General features: G+C 37.5%; 1 protein-coding gene across 3 annotated transcripts in view; it reads right to left on the reverse strand.

The window, feature by feature from the left end:
• LOC117937103 (myosin-10-like) overlaps positions 1 to 14016 on the reverse strand; it is a 56863-nt gene that overhangs the window by 26868 nt on the left and 15979 nt on the right. For 2 of the 3 annotated variants that reach the window (XM_034860806.1, XM_034860814.1), the window contains 11 exons: positions 9231 to 9258; positions 7577 to 7679; positions 7185 to 7214; positions 6956 to 6970; positions 6315 to 6332; positions 3816 to 3908; positions 2887 to 2950; positions 2503 to 2601; positions 1641 to 1784; positions 1101 to 1196; positions 96 to 214 (listed from right to left, as the gene is read on the reverse strand). In XM_034860806.1, the coding sequence (XP_034716697.1) occupies positions 96 to 214; positions 1101 to 1196; positions 1641 to 1784; positions 2503 to 2601; positions 2887 to 2950; positions 3816 to 3908; positions 6315 to 6332; positions 6956 to 6970; positions 7185 to 7214; positions 7577 to 7679; positions 9231 to 9258 (809 nt within the window). The remainder of the gene's footprint in view (positions 1 to 95; positions 215 to 1100; positions 1197 to 1640; positions 1785 to 2502; positions 2602 to 2886; positions 2951 to 3815; positions 3909 to 6314; positions 6333 to 6955; positions 6971 to 7184; positions 7215 to 7576; positions 7680 to 9230; positions 9259 to 14016) is intronic. The other variant, XM_034860823.1, reaches the window with a different exon arrangement.

Consider the following 14016-nt stretch of genomic DNA (forward strand, 5'->3'; position numbering starts at 1 on the left):
AGGCAGTTCTGAAGGCAAAAGGGGGTCCAACCCGTTACTAGCATGGGGTACCTAATAAAGTGGCCGGTGAGTGTACACGGTGATAGCTAACTGACCTGCTCTTTAGTCTGTGCTTTCTGGACGTAGTCTCTCCCCACTTTGATTCTTGGGGACAGGATGGCTCTGGTAAACTCCATTACATTCAAACCCAGTAGATGACACAGCTTCTGAGCAGCTGGGAAACAGAGATGAAAAAAAAGCAAAAGGGAAAAGGTTTCTTTGAATGACAATAAAAGGAGGCCACAATATATTTCAAACAGTATACAGTATATACATGTATGTTTAATTGTATTGTCAAGACAAGAAATAAATTAATTTGAGAAATTATATTATTAAATATTGTTTTGTTTTTCAAGTGTGATTTATTAGAGATGAGGATTTATATTTATTAGAATTATTTTGACAATTAGATGATTAAATCGATTACTACAAAAACTCTAATAAACCATAAAAAACAGAATTTGCATACATTATCTGTCTATTACTGATTATATTAAGATTTATTCCAAATCTTTCAAAGTTGTTTTCTTATGAAGTGTAACAGGGAAAATATCCTATTTTACATGGCTGGAGATTGTGGAAAATTAGAACAAGCAGAATTCGGTCTCAATCAGCCTCTCACTACTAAAAAAACATCTGTTTCATTCCTTGGTTCTGCTTGTTGCATTTGGGAATATCTGGTCGAGCTGCATCACTGGCATTAGACTCATTCTCTTTCCCTGTCTCCCTCATTTCATTGCCAAATATGCAGTGCCACATGTGGAGGAACTGGAAGACTGTGCTCCATTTCCTTCAGGAATAAATCCTCATAATAATGTGGCTTAATGGCAGGCTGACAAGGCACAGTGAGAGAAAGGACATAAATCACCAGTTCCTCTGTTCTGTGGATGAGGACGCAGTGTGAGCCAAATATGCAGCGAGAGGAGAAGGGAAGGAGAGGAGTTGAAGTATATATGGGGAGAGGAAAAGGAGGAGAATAAAATCTTGACCTGTGTGTTCCAAGCTACAAGGTTATGAAGCAGATGTAAAAAGACTGCAGTGTGTGTGTGTGTGATACCTACCAGTATTATCAGGCATAGAAGTTTGGTCAGAGTTCCTCTCCTTCTTAAAGTTAATGTTACCAAACTGAAGAACTGAGGACACCACCTTTAACATGGCTACGGATATAAAGAATAAAGAAGAAGAAGAAAAAAATATTTAGACATAACTTTGGCATAACATGCATGTATATTAAGAGGGGACCATGATAAAATCTTAAAGTCATTGGAGATTATCAATAAAAAGAAACAATTAGTACTTTCTAACAAATATTAAATACCTAGAGAAATTCAAGATACATTTTCCAAGTTCAAATCCTGTGTCGAATAATAAAAAATGTGCAACAATAATTAGAATATTTTAATATCAAAATCCCTTAATATTTTTTTAAATATCAAGACATTTTGAAGATTCATGCTGCCCTCAAAAGTGGACATGCATACATTCAAATCCCGTTCAATGTAATTTGGCGTTACTAGCTAAACCCGCCCATCCTCTAAAACCATTATTGACTGTTAAATTGTGTTTATTTAGGTTTCATTTTGCTGTTATGGTTAACATACCCAGAATCTCCTCATGGCCAAAGCTCATGATGTGCATGGCATCCATGGTCTCCTGGAAGTTGTCTTTGTCCTGCTGACCTGGGATTGGGATGTTACCGTTAGACAGGAAACGGTAGCTGTTGAATCCTTCCAAAAGCAGGTCCGCTATGGAGAGAAATATGGGGATTTTTGTGGACCGGGTGTTAGTGAAATTGTTGGCAGATTCTAGTAAGAATATAAGCTTAAAATAAAATATGTAATGTTAGAGTTTATCCTTTATACTAACAAAAATGTTTTTACCTAGTTAACCTGCCAAAATCGGCTATGGTCTAGAGCAGAGGTTTTCAAAGTGGATGAAGAGCCCCGCCTGAGTGGCTCCAAACAGTTTCCGAGGAGGCTCAGTTAATGATAGTGAAAAAAATATAGCCTAAATGTGTGGGATTTGGTGAAAGAGATAGCTCAGAGATCCATATGTTTGGGGGAATTTTACTGGTTTTCCGGTCAAAAAACACATAAAAGCCTTTGGACAGATATTTTGGCAACACTTTATGTTTTCTACATGAGAAAGACATGACAATGTGATGAACACATGACACTGTCATGACAAATGAACCCTAACCATAACTTGTCATGACAAAACCGAATGACACGAAGAAACGTTATGTCATAAACGTTTATGACTTGTTTATAATGTTTTATGACACGTTCATGACAGTGTCCTGTCACTCTTATGTTGATGCCTTCAAGTAAAGTGTAACCAACATTTTCTTTTTTCTTTGGTGTAGTCCGGAGTCAGGTCAACGGGGTGCTTTTTCCAGAGCTTTGTCTAAGAAGGCCCACAGTCTCAGGATAGACTGGTAGTATAAAAGCTTAGTCTACTTACATTTGAGGTGCTCTCCAGCTCCAGCCAGCAGCTGGTAGAAAATGTGAAAGGTGCGCTCATCTTTGGCTTGACGAATAGCTCTGGATTTCTCCAGTAAATCTGACACAGAATCGTCAAAAAAAAAATCTTTTTGGTGTGTCATTTTGACATAGAATCAAAACTTAAAACTTCAGTTCTTGTGTACGTGAGACACTTTGTGTACAAGGACAGATTGGTTTAAAGATCCTTTTTATTTAAAAAAGAATATGTTGTTTCAATTGCCATCTAATTCTAAAGCCTTTCACGATTAAAAAAAAAGGATTAATTTGTAAATATCTTATCTACAGTTAGTAATAATATGCAGAATGCTACTCTGTTCTAGTCAATTGTTTCAAAACAGGATACAGGTTTCAATATTGGCTCCAACAATGTATCCTATGACATCAAAGTTGATCCGGATGAATTTCCCCTGCAGAGATGAACATAAGATAAATGCAATCAGGAAGTGCACAACACAAGATATACAGAAATCAATTGCTATCATAACATAATAACATAATGACTCCGCTATAACACATAGTGAGGAGCATCTGATGTTTATCGAACCATAATAAGAGTCAGGATGAATCCTCCATAAATATGAACACTTAATACAAATCGTCTACAGAATAAATTATAATAAATACATTATACCATATGTTACACAGTGCAAAGCAATGTTTAAAAAAAAAAATTTAAAAATAATGTTCGTTATGTTTACAACATAACTTCATTTTTGACATACTGGACTCACATCAGCACCAGCAAATTTTACTTTAAGTATTTTTGGATACATGACCTGAGCCGTACAGAAAATGACAGGTCTGTTTCTGAAAAGGGTCATTTTATGAGGCAACAAAGTAAATTAGTAATTAGATAACAATGCCCCTTAAATTCGACAGATTAATTCACCACAGTGATGCTTAAGCCAAGTCCTGTCGTAAGTCGCTATCAAGAAGAGTTGCCTTCAGTCTGAAAGGACCCAGTACATCAAAAGGCATCATTAATGACAAGCAGGTGCCTGTGTCTGACTATATTACCTGTGTAATTGCTTACAGGAAAAGTAGGATAATTAAATTACTTTCAATCAGTTTTACTTCTGCTTATTCTCCATCAAAAAAAACTTTCTAGAGAAGACAATACAAACAATACAAACATATCGTCTAAATCTGAGTCAGGTGCCGAATTAGGATCAGCCCAGCTGGTGCAGTGATGGCTGGAGGATGTAGTAGACTTTGCAAAATGCACAATAAAAATGCAGCCCGTCTACATGAATATCACTGTCTCGTACTTACAAAACGTGATGAGTTGTCATTTTTCACTGTCTTAGCATTCCCAAAAGATTCAAGGATGGGGTTGGCTTGTAACAGCTGACGTTCCAATTCACCCTGAAACAAATGGAGGGATGATGAGAAATTAACTGTTAATCCCGCTAAACTGAACCCGAACATAAACAGGCAGACAAAGACCAAGAAGCCATTTTTACAGAAGTGTTTTATACAGACAGACCTCACATACATTATCCCCATGTTGGTCAACTGAGCAAACAAAACCAGAGAGAAGAGGATGATAGCAAGTGTGACAGTCATATTCCTACAAAACCTTTATCCTACAAAGTTTACCTTTGTACAGCGGTTCTTATGTTTTGAAATGTTTTGCAATTGTTCACAATTTTAAATGAGCTAAATAACACTAAATGACGCAGTGGATCGCAGCACAGAGCTTTTTACAAAAAATATTTCATCCAAAGCAAGACCAAGAAGAAACTATTTAACCACACCATTTGAAAACCATCATAAAAAGATAACATCTTTATGTGATAGAAGATTCAAATGAAAAAAAAAACACCTTCCTCAAGTTAGTGTAAGCTTGCTCGCAAGATCATATAACTTCTGCATCAAAATAATTTCAAATGTTACTGAAATCCTTGTTTGTAGATCAGTTAAAAATTCTATTCTGAAAAAAGATTTATTGAATAAGCAAAAAACATTTAAGAAATCTAAATGCTGAAACTGTTACTTGGGGCTGTAGGAATTTTGTAGAGCACATCAAATATAAACTAATCCTGGAATCATAAAATCTTTCATAACCTGGTTAATTCAATTTGCAGGAGTTTACCTTTTAAAGTTGATAGTGATTTAAGGAATATTTCTGGGGGAAAATTTGGACTTTTGTATCAAGCAAAGGCAGTCATCTACTCTATCGTGTCAGGACAAATGTGTCCACAACACACAAAAGAAAAACTTTTTTTTTAATAAATGAAAAAAGAAAGAAAAAGTGACCTCATTTGGACAGGTGGCGCACTGTGTTTTCATCTAAGCCAAATTGTGGGCTTTGTCACGACCGGAGAATCCAAAATGGCTGAGAGAAAAGATTCTTCATCAATGTAACTGCTCTTCTTGTGCCTGAGTGGAATATTTTCCTATTACGTCAAAAATAGCTGCACACCCTGAGGGTTTCAGGAGGCCATTTTCACAAAAGGGCACTCTTTCGGATGAGGAATCAGCATTGCACTCAGGATGTGAGACATGTAATGTGATCTTTGGCAGTAGAGCATGATGGGCTGCTTTTAATTGAGTTTTTAAGCAGCTAGAATGAAGCCGAGCTGAACTGGATAAACCTCGTCCTTTTCCAGCTATTGGAGCGGTGGCAAAGCCCACAGAGGGCAGAGAATTCAAACCGAAAGCCTTTGTTTCTATATAAACATTGGCCTGTGGTGCATCTTGGTAGCTGAAATTGTTCACTGGCATCCTCTACCCATCTGTGTGTCTGCTGTACGCACATAAAAACAAAGAGCAGATTATAAACACCAGTGGGGGTCCAATTTAGCAGCATTTATAAGTTGACCCACATTCCTGTTGCAAAGATGAGCTTGCCAATAGCTTTGTAGCAGGGATAAAAATGGAAGCTACCTGAGATGCCTCAAAACTAGTGCGAGAAACATTATCAGCCACTACAAATTCACCCAATAACTTTCTAGCAAAAAATTGAAGAAATCCTTATCATCTCCTTCAAAGTAATTGTTTCTGCCTTTATAGAAAACATTTACAGGTCATAGCTGCATGTGTGTCTCTCATCAAAGTGGAGGTTGTTTGGCAGGCCATGAAGGAGTACTTTAGGACAGATTGAGTGGAGTCAAAGAGGATCATTCAAAACTGTTCCAATAAATCTTATGAGGCCTGGATGAGTACTCCATGCTCAACTTTTGCTCCAGAGGTCGCAAAGCCAGATGAACAAGTTGCTCTTTTCATCAGCAAGAAAAAGGAGAACAGTCATTTGAAAATGGCAAAAAGTATTTACATGTGGACAGGAACAAGCCAACATGGAGAACTCATCTGGGCTGATAGAGCTTTAAGGCTAAATCAACGATAATGTAAGAAAGGTAGAAAGAGGTTCTGCGTCGGCTTAACAAGTTTTTGTTAGTGAGACATAGTGGAACATAGAAAACAGTAGAATGATTCATTATGCAGGCAAATAATCAGCATCATGGTAGCCCATAAGTTAATAAAATGAAAATTAGAGCAATGACTGATTTCAATGGGAAGAGCTGTCCTCACACTGTAAGTACTGTACGTGTTATTTACTCAGTGAGGACAGGAAGTACACATCATGCAATGCAAAAAGTTAAAGTGAAACCACAGCACGTGGATGAAAAACATCTACAGGCCAGCATCAGGCAACAAAAAATAGTTAGTAATATTTAAAGGTAAAGAGGAGGTTGCAACTGAGCCGGTAAAGCACCCCTTTTATATTGTAAGTGAGGTGAGATAGGTGAGAAACTACATACTACTCACATAAAACAGGGGTCCACTCTGTAGGAATGGGGAGATTCAATTGTTATTATTGAAAATAATAAATTGCATTAATGTCACGGATACAAATTATCCTTAAATTCAGGATAAACATTTTAATGATGCCTTAGTGTTGTAATCTAAATAGAACCTGCAGCAGTCTACGGATGGAATTAAAAACAGGTGTTTCTATTATACCTCAGCGGTCTGTAATCCTGGTCCTCAAAACCCAGATTACTGCTGGTGTTCTAGGTTAACAGGTAATGGTTTGTACTGTGCATCTCAGGTATGCTTTAATTCAGTAACAGGTTGGACTATCTGCAGGCCAGTACTAATCTAAACTTACAACTGTCTAAAACACAGATAAGATATATAACTTGCTATAGTAGAAGTACAAATAGAATTGTAACTATTTTTGCAGCAGAAGTTGCTCAGTTTCATACAACACAGGATGACAGCCGAGGCTCAACATGTGGCTACCACAACAAATAAAAACAACATGCATGTGACTATGTTTACCCTGAGTGTGAATCACGGTAATGGCAAGCAACTTTACAGTGTGGCACATCTGAACAATGTAAGTTATTCACAAAAACACACAATAAAGGGAGTCTGAATAGTATAAAGTTTTTAAATGTACTTACAACAGCATGTTGTGCCTGACAGAGAGAGACAAAGTTAGAGCTAAATATGCTGTTTTCAGACATGTTAATTAAATACAGCACACCAAGTGTCAACTGGCTTTGAACTCATTTACACCATTTGATGAGCTCATGTCAAACAGTTATTCTATGAGCCTATTTTACACAAAGTAAGTTTGAGATGAAAATATTAGTGTGTGAATATGGTGTATATGAAAGCAGAAATACTTGCCTGTAGTTTCACTGGTTTGGGTGATTCCTGCTGGTTGTCACAGATAAACAAATGCAAGTTGTAGATAGTGTACAAACATTCAGTGCACAAAGCCATGTTGCTTACTACACGTATTGGTATCTATATGTATACCACAACAATCCCACTTTGGCCAAACTGCTCATTAGTTATTTCTAATACAGTGTTACATAAAGTCAAAATAATACCCTGGTCTTAAGGGGTTACGGGGGCATACAAAGACATGATGGGGCATAGTAGTATTGATTCATTTTTTATGCAAATCCAACATTAACAACAGTATTTTAAAACCCTTTTATGGACTCAGTCAGTTCAAATTTAGGCTTTGAGCAGGCATTGCTAACTTGAGAGGGATCAGAAAAGAGAATACTCACAGGAATGTTGTGGTCTTTTCTTCCTTTGTGGGAGGAGGCAACGTGTGCCAGGTACTGAATGACCTTTTTTGTGTTTTCCGTCTTGCCAGCTCCTGACTCACCTCTGTGGGAAAAAAAGATGACAATGCACACCAAAACAGACATCCTCAGAATGGTATGTGTGAAACAGTAAACTAGAATGAACCCTTTAACTATCAATAAATCATTAAAGTTTAGACGCACTGTCCTCCTTTAGCTTTACAGATTTGCAGGTACTTGTGGACGAGGACAGAACACAATCCCTTTCCTCTTTTCCACGACAAAGAAATGCACAAATATAATCTTCAGACTTAAACTAAATTCTGGTGTGTATCTGATCTTGTGTGTCCTTCTATGCAATATTTTTTCAGTGTCAGTCAAGTTTAGGCCTGTGGTTGCTGGCTTGTTCATGTGAAGCCTGCTTATCCCGGCTCTGTCATACAGTAACCACGGCATAAAAAAACAGGGAAGAAATCTCCAAGCCAGGCACAAACGTTGAGGGAGCCATTTCGATTTAGAGCATACTTGAGGTTTTACAGTAGGTGCAAATTTGCATATACCAAGTATGCACAAAATATTGTTTTGCTTTCAGAGTGGGATGTGACAGAGTGAAGACTGGGAGAGTGGTGTGCAACTGTCAATCTTTTTGGCAAATGTGACTGGAAGGTAATCATGTCAATGTTTGTTATTGCCCTTGGACTGCTGGGTGTTAGATTCCTCAACTCATGCCTTATCAGTTTGTGTATTTCAGTGCCAAAGCCCTTGATGATGTGCATAATCTATATTGTAATGTCTCTGTATATAGTTAGTGTGTGCAAGTATGAGTATAGCCATCTTTTGTTTAACACAGCAACACAATTCAATTCAATAACACCCATCACTATATTTTTTACTGTCTTTGGAAACTGCTTTGTGTGTGGTGATGTTATATTACTGTGAAGTATTTTGGAAGGTGTGCAATTAAAGTTATTTCGACCACCTGTGTGTATATAGAAGGGACATATAACATGAACACCTCACTGTTCACCTTGCATGAATAAAAGAGCTGTTGCATGGCTTATGTCTTAATACCCTCTCTGGTATTTTCTAAGGTGACATTCATATCATCTGTTGACACTGGTCACTGAAAAGACACCTTGGAGCTGTGTATCAGAAATGTCAGGCATTTCTTAGACCCACATGTCCTATGTTTCTGTCAAGTAGTGACAGCCTGGTTAGTGTCACTGAGTGACACAATTTAAAGTGACTGTGAAGGCCCCGGGGCAGCTGGTTCACTTACTGCTCTTGAACTGTTTAATTACCTTCAAATGCATTATTGTCACATTATTTAATTCATACCAAAAAATGCCACAGGGAAACATACTGCACCATGTGATGTTATTTCCGTGAATATAAAGGGGGAAAAGAGACATGCGTGAGGGTAATGAATCAACCATGAACCTTATGCTATTAATTTAGGACAAAGGGCTCAGTTTATCGGAGCAATATAAGACACAGAGGCAAGTGTGGGCCCTGGGTACCTAACAATTGTTTTATCAACCATAACTTGAATATGCTGGAATATCAACAGTTTCAATATGAAATATAAAACATAAATTAAAGTTAATACAGTGGAGAACTGAGCCTGTATACTCACGTGCAAAGAATGGATTGGTCCTCTCGATCTGTGGTAGACAGAAAGAGGGGGAAAGGGGGAGGAGGAGGAGAAAAGAAGTCAAGCCTCAGCAGTCTGTCTTTAATTCAGTCTCCACTGGGCTTTCACAAGGTTTGATTGACAACTTTATTACCGAAACACCATCCACCCAAAGTTAAGTCTTATCATCACATTGTGGATTTAAAGGTTGAAGTCAAGCTTAGCGTACACATGTGCCATCAAATGTTTTAAATATCATGTTTTCACAGCCTCATTTTTGTAGGGCATATTTTTCAGCAGGCTAAGGTGTCACAGCATTTCACCACAGTATTCCCTGGCGGGCAATGTCAGAAATGCCAATAAGCAGCCCTGTAAAGTCAAATCACTGCATGGAAGAGATAAGGAAACAGTAATGTTAGCTTTCCATCTGTAAATGGAGGGTGCTAACTCTTAGTATAGTTGAGACTTGGACGAGGGCCAGTACAGATTACTTATTATTTTTACAAAAAATGCTGTGGGGAAACTTTATTCCACAAACAAATATATTACATTTAACACAAACATTCTTTATTTTTATAAAATATATTTGGTCATGTGGCAATAAAACATGACATCTAATGCATCTCAATTAACCTCCGGGGTTTAGAGTGTCTTGTGAGCATGGAATGAGGAAAATCAGAGTAATTTAGAGACCCAATAGGGTCAAATAAGTTGATGATGTCATGAGAAAACCGTACTTTTTCTTCCCGTCAATGCCCCCCACAAGGATAGGGCCTCCTGTCAAGTCGCATGGTTGGCTGAGTAGCAAGAAGTCCAAAGATTAGTTAAAAGTATTCAGAATCTCTTCACTCTATTGATCTTATGTTGCACTGGTCATGCAGAGCTACAACTTTGGCTTGATTCATTCAGTAAGAACAGAAGCTATGTAATTGTTAAATTAATATTGAGATCGGGATTGAGGTCTTTACACACCTGGGCCGTTTTTTTTGTGGGATTAATTTGCACGTCCATATATATTTTCAAACCGTTGTTTTTGTCAAGTGTACTTTCCCACAGAACGTTAATATTAAGTGGCAATAAAGCAGTGTCATTTGCTTCTGAAAAAAAGATAAATAAAAATGTAAATACAATTGCTTTTAATTATAATGATGTAAACAGAACATGAAATCAAATAATATGGATTTATCCCCAAATACAAATTGCAGGTACATTATATTCTCAGGTCGGCATTCATCTCATTTCATTCGTTTCCTGTAATTGATGAGTAAGTGCCTGTTCATCAAGGGGCCTAATCTCAGAGGCCATTAATACTGTAATTGTATTGCAAAGTCAACACTTTTGCTAATTGAAGGAGTTACTGGTAATTTGTGATTGGCATTGGTACATTAGTAGATTGACTTTCTTTCTTTTCTAGGGCTGAACAATTAATCGCAATTTTATCAAAATCGCAATATTGAGTGGGCACAATATTCCTTGAAGGCAAAATATGTGTCAAACTAAAAATCATATCTCACAAACTAAAGAAAATGTCTTTGTTTTGTATACATCCTTGCTAAAATCCCAATCACTTTCATCTTTTTATTTTATTTTAATATTTTTCTATGAAAATGAGAATAACAATACAAAAACGTAATATTGTGATATCGCAATATCAGTCAAAATCTTAATTAGATGTCTTCCTCATATTGTGCAGCCCTAATCATTTATGGACTCTAAGCTTTAAGTATAGCCGTATGATTGAACAAGCCAACATTAGGTTTAACATTCACATTTATCTAAAGATGTGCTTTTAGTTTTCTAAAATTCATCCAATAGCACACCAACAGCCTGAAAATAGCCTGTTCAAGTTTGCACTGGGCAAATGGTTGCAGTGCAACAAGAGCTTGCAAATTAATTTACTTTGGATCTGAAGTGTTACCAAAAAAAAAAGCAATGAGGTGATTAAAGATAATTGATCGGTTCCTGATTCAGTGAATGCAACCCACTCTATGTCAGAATACAAATAAGATCCATGGCAAAGGAATGATAGTTCCCGCTGTTGCGGATGTGTTTTTCTGTCGTTCCAGCAACAAGCTAACAAGATACATGATTAAAAGCCAAGAAATAGACATGGATAAAAGCATGCTTGATCTATTCGTCATGAAATATGAAGGAAGACTCAAATGTATACAATCCATTTAAGGGACAAGCGATTGAAAAACAGGCCTCTAAAATTCTATACATTAAAACTCTGGCTGAACTGCTAACAATTCAAGTTGGCACGCAAAGTCCTTAACATGTGATGAGAGGTCACAAGTAAACACTGCTTAATTTTAATGGGGTCACAAGCCAAAAGTTTAGGAACCAGTGCTCTAAAACTTGCTGTGAATATTTCAACTCATTTTGTACATGTTGAATCACCGGCTGGACCGTTCTGCCAGAGATGAAGGTTTCCTGGACTGAAGTGCTGACTCGCACTTTTGGGCTAAAGTGATGACACGTTATCTGAATGAGGACACAGCTGAATGGCTCATTAGGGGAAAACCTAGGTTTCCTGGCTTTGACCACAAACATCCTGCAGTTAAATAATGTAACAAGGAAAATGTCCTCACACCTTTTAGGCTTCTTTCCTTTCCTGCACTGAATTTGCTTTTTCTTTCTTTTTTAAATCTATTGTATGTACTGTACATCTTTGTGTAAATAAACTGACCTACTGTAGATGACAACACACATGCAAACACAATCCGTCATTAGCCCCCACCTTTTCCTCATCTGTCTTTACATTCACATCCCTATCTGAATCAGACCCAAACAACACCACCCAGAAAGCTAGTGTCTCCATTATCAGACTGGCTGCAGACAGTGGAAAGATGTGATCCAGTCATTGTGAGACCTCTCACTTCCATTCACCAATTTGCCAAATCTGCTGCAACCTTAACAACCTCTCCAGACTGTAAAGCGCTGATTACTGGCAGAGGACAGTGGGTCTGTGCAGATAGAGAACTAACGAGCTGTTATTTCCATTACATTACTTGATGGTCATAAGGACTGTTTTATGCGTTTCACGTGATAGGTAAAAATCTTGCCAGCTTCTTGGACTCCATTATGTTGTCAGTGAAGATTCCCTCAGGGTATAGAACATTTTTAGTTCAGTGAAAGATCCTAAGTGTGAATATCATATTAAATACTGAATCCAGACTTTAAGGGCAAACATAACTGACATTTAGTCACATGTCAGAGGCTACAGAGAGGTCGATAAACCTAGCCCTTAGAGAGAAAAAGACTGTGGTAATGATCTTAAAAACTGGTAAGAGTGAAAAATCTGAGGGTGTCTTGCAGCTTTGACATAAACACAGCAGCTCTGCATGTGGCGTTTCTCTCCCTCTAAGGACAGAGGAGGAGGGGAGGGGGCAGAGGGGTAGCTGATCTCAGCTCACGACAGTGAGCTCATTGTGAGGCAGTGGCACGCTGGGCCTGGGCTAGCGTCTGCCACTGATGGCCAATGCCTGTATTTGAAGTGCAAACACTCACCTCAGGAACCAGTCCTGCACTCTGATCTAGCTGTTCCTTAAGTGTCACAGCACGACAAAAACCTCCACAAAACCACAGTGATGTAAATAGTACAACACGTTAGCCGAATGTTCATGATAATGAAGACAAATCGATGAGCACTATGATGCTGTCTTATTAACAGTAGGATATGCAGTAGAGCTGTGAAGAAAAAGGAAATTATAAGTTAATAATGATGTTTGCTTAGTTACAGATAAGCATAATATACTGCCATTAAATGGAACTGTAAAAGTGTTTTTAGTAAATGAGCATCCACTCAAGTATAAAGTTAAAATCAAAGACCTAATTTCAACAACTGTCAAGGGCTTGCTTAGTCCTTTCACCTACAGTACATATCTACAACAAACACTCTGTATGATTAATATAGTAGTATGTTTTCCTCTGAAGTAGAAGTACACAGTAAATCAGTAGTACAATACACAGTTGGATTTCTTTGGGGGCCTTCTGTATGGTATTTTGGGGCACAATGGTTCTGGAGAAAGCTACTGTACAAGCAGCAATACCACAGGACAGGCAATCGGCCTGTTCCAATAAGAAGGGTTACAGGGATATGTCAATCAAGAACAGTTTGTACACACCAACATGCACCTAGAAAGTCTAATCAGGCAACATAATTAAAAAACATCTGTATAGGTGTTGATGGTTTAAAACTGCCACTGTCTCTGACTCAACTTATTTAAACATTATTTTCTGCCAACATTGTTTTTTCAATTCCTGGTTGGCAACCAACAACCTTTTGGTCACGATTCAGGGTCTTTATCCTTTAGGCCACAACCCCCAAATCCACAGAAAATTCAGCTTTAATGTAATTTTAAAATAGAACTGCAAGCAGTTATAAGGGAGTCCAAGCCACCCTGTCCACAAAAGTTGAACTCAAAGTGCACCAGCAGCAAGGCAAATGCCAGGAAATATTGCAATGCGTGAACTGCCAGGTTCTGTAGTAAATTATAACTACTATTATGATACAGTGGTGCTCATAAGCTTAAAGGTTGGATTTTACCTAATTTTTTTATTAAGGCATGAAGGTAAATTTCCAAAACATGATTTTTTTATTCCTCTTTTTAGTCAACTTAAGCATGGGCATGTAAACTTATGGGCACCACTGTATTTCAATGCCATTTTTTTCTTTAAGTGATAATCTAAAATGACCAATTTTAGATTATTGATGATGACCAATATCAATTACCAAAAAAAAAACTAAAAAAACTAAACTGTATAACGACTAAACTGCAAAATGACT

This window comes from Etheostoma cragini, chromosome 2 (genome assembly GCF_013103735.1).
Source record: "Etheostoma cragini isolate CJK2018 chromosome 2, CSU_Ecrag_1.0, whole genome shotgun sequence".
Lineage (NCBI taxonomy): Eukaryota > Metazoa > Chordata > Actinopteri > Perciformes > Percidae > Etheostoma > Etheostoma cragini.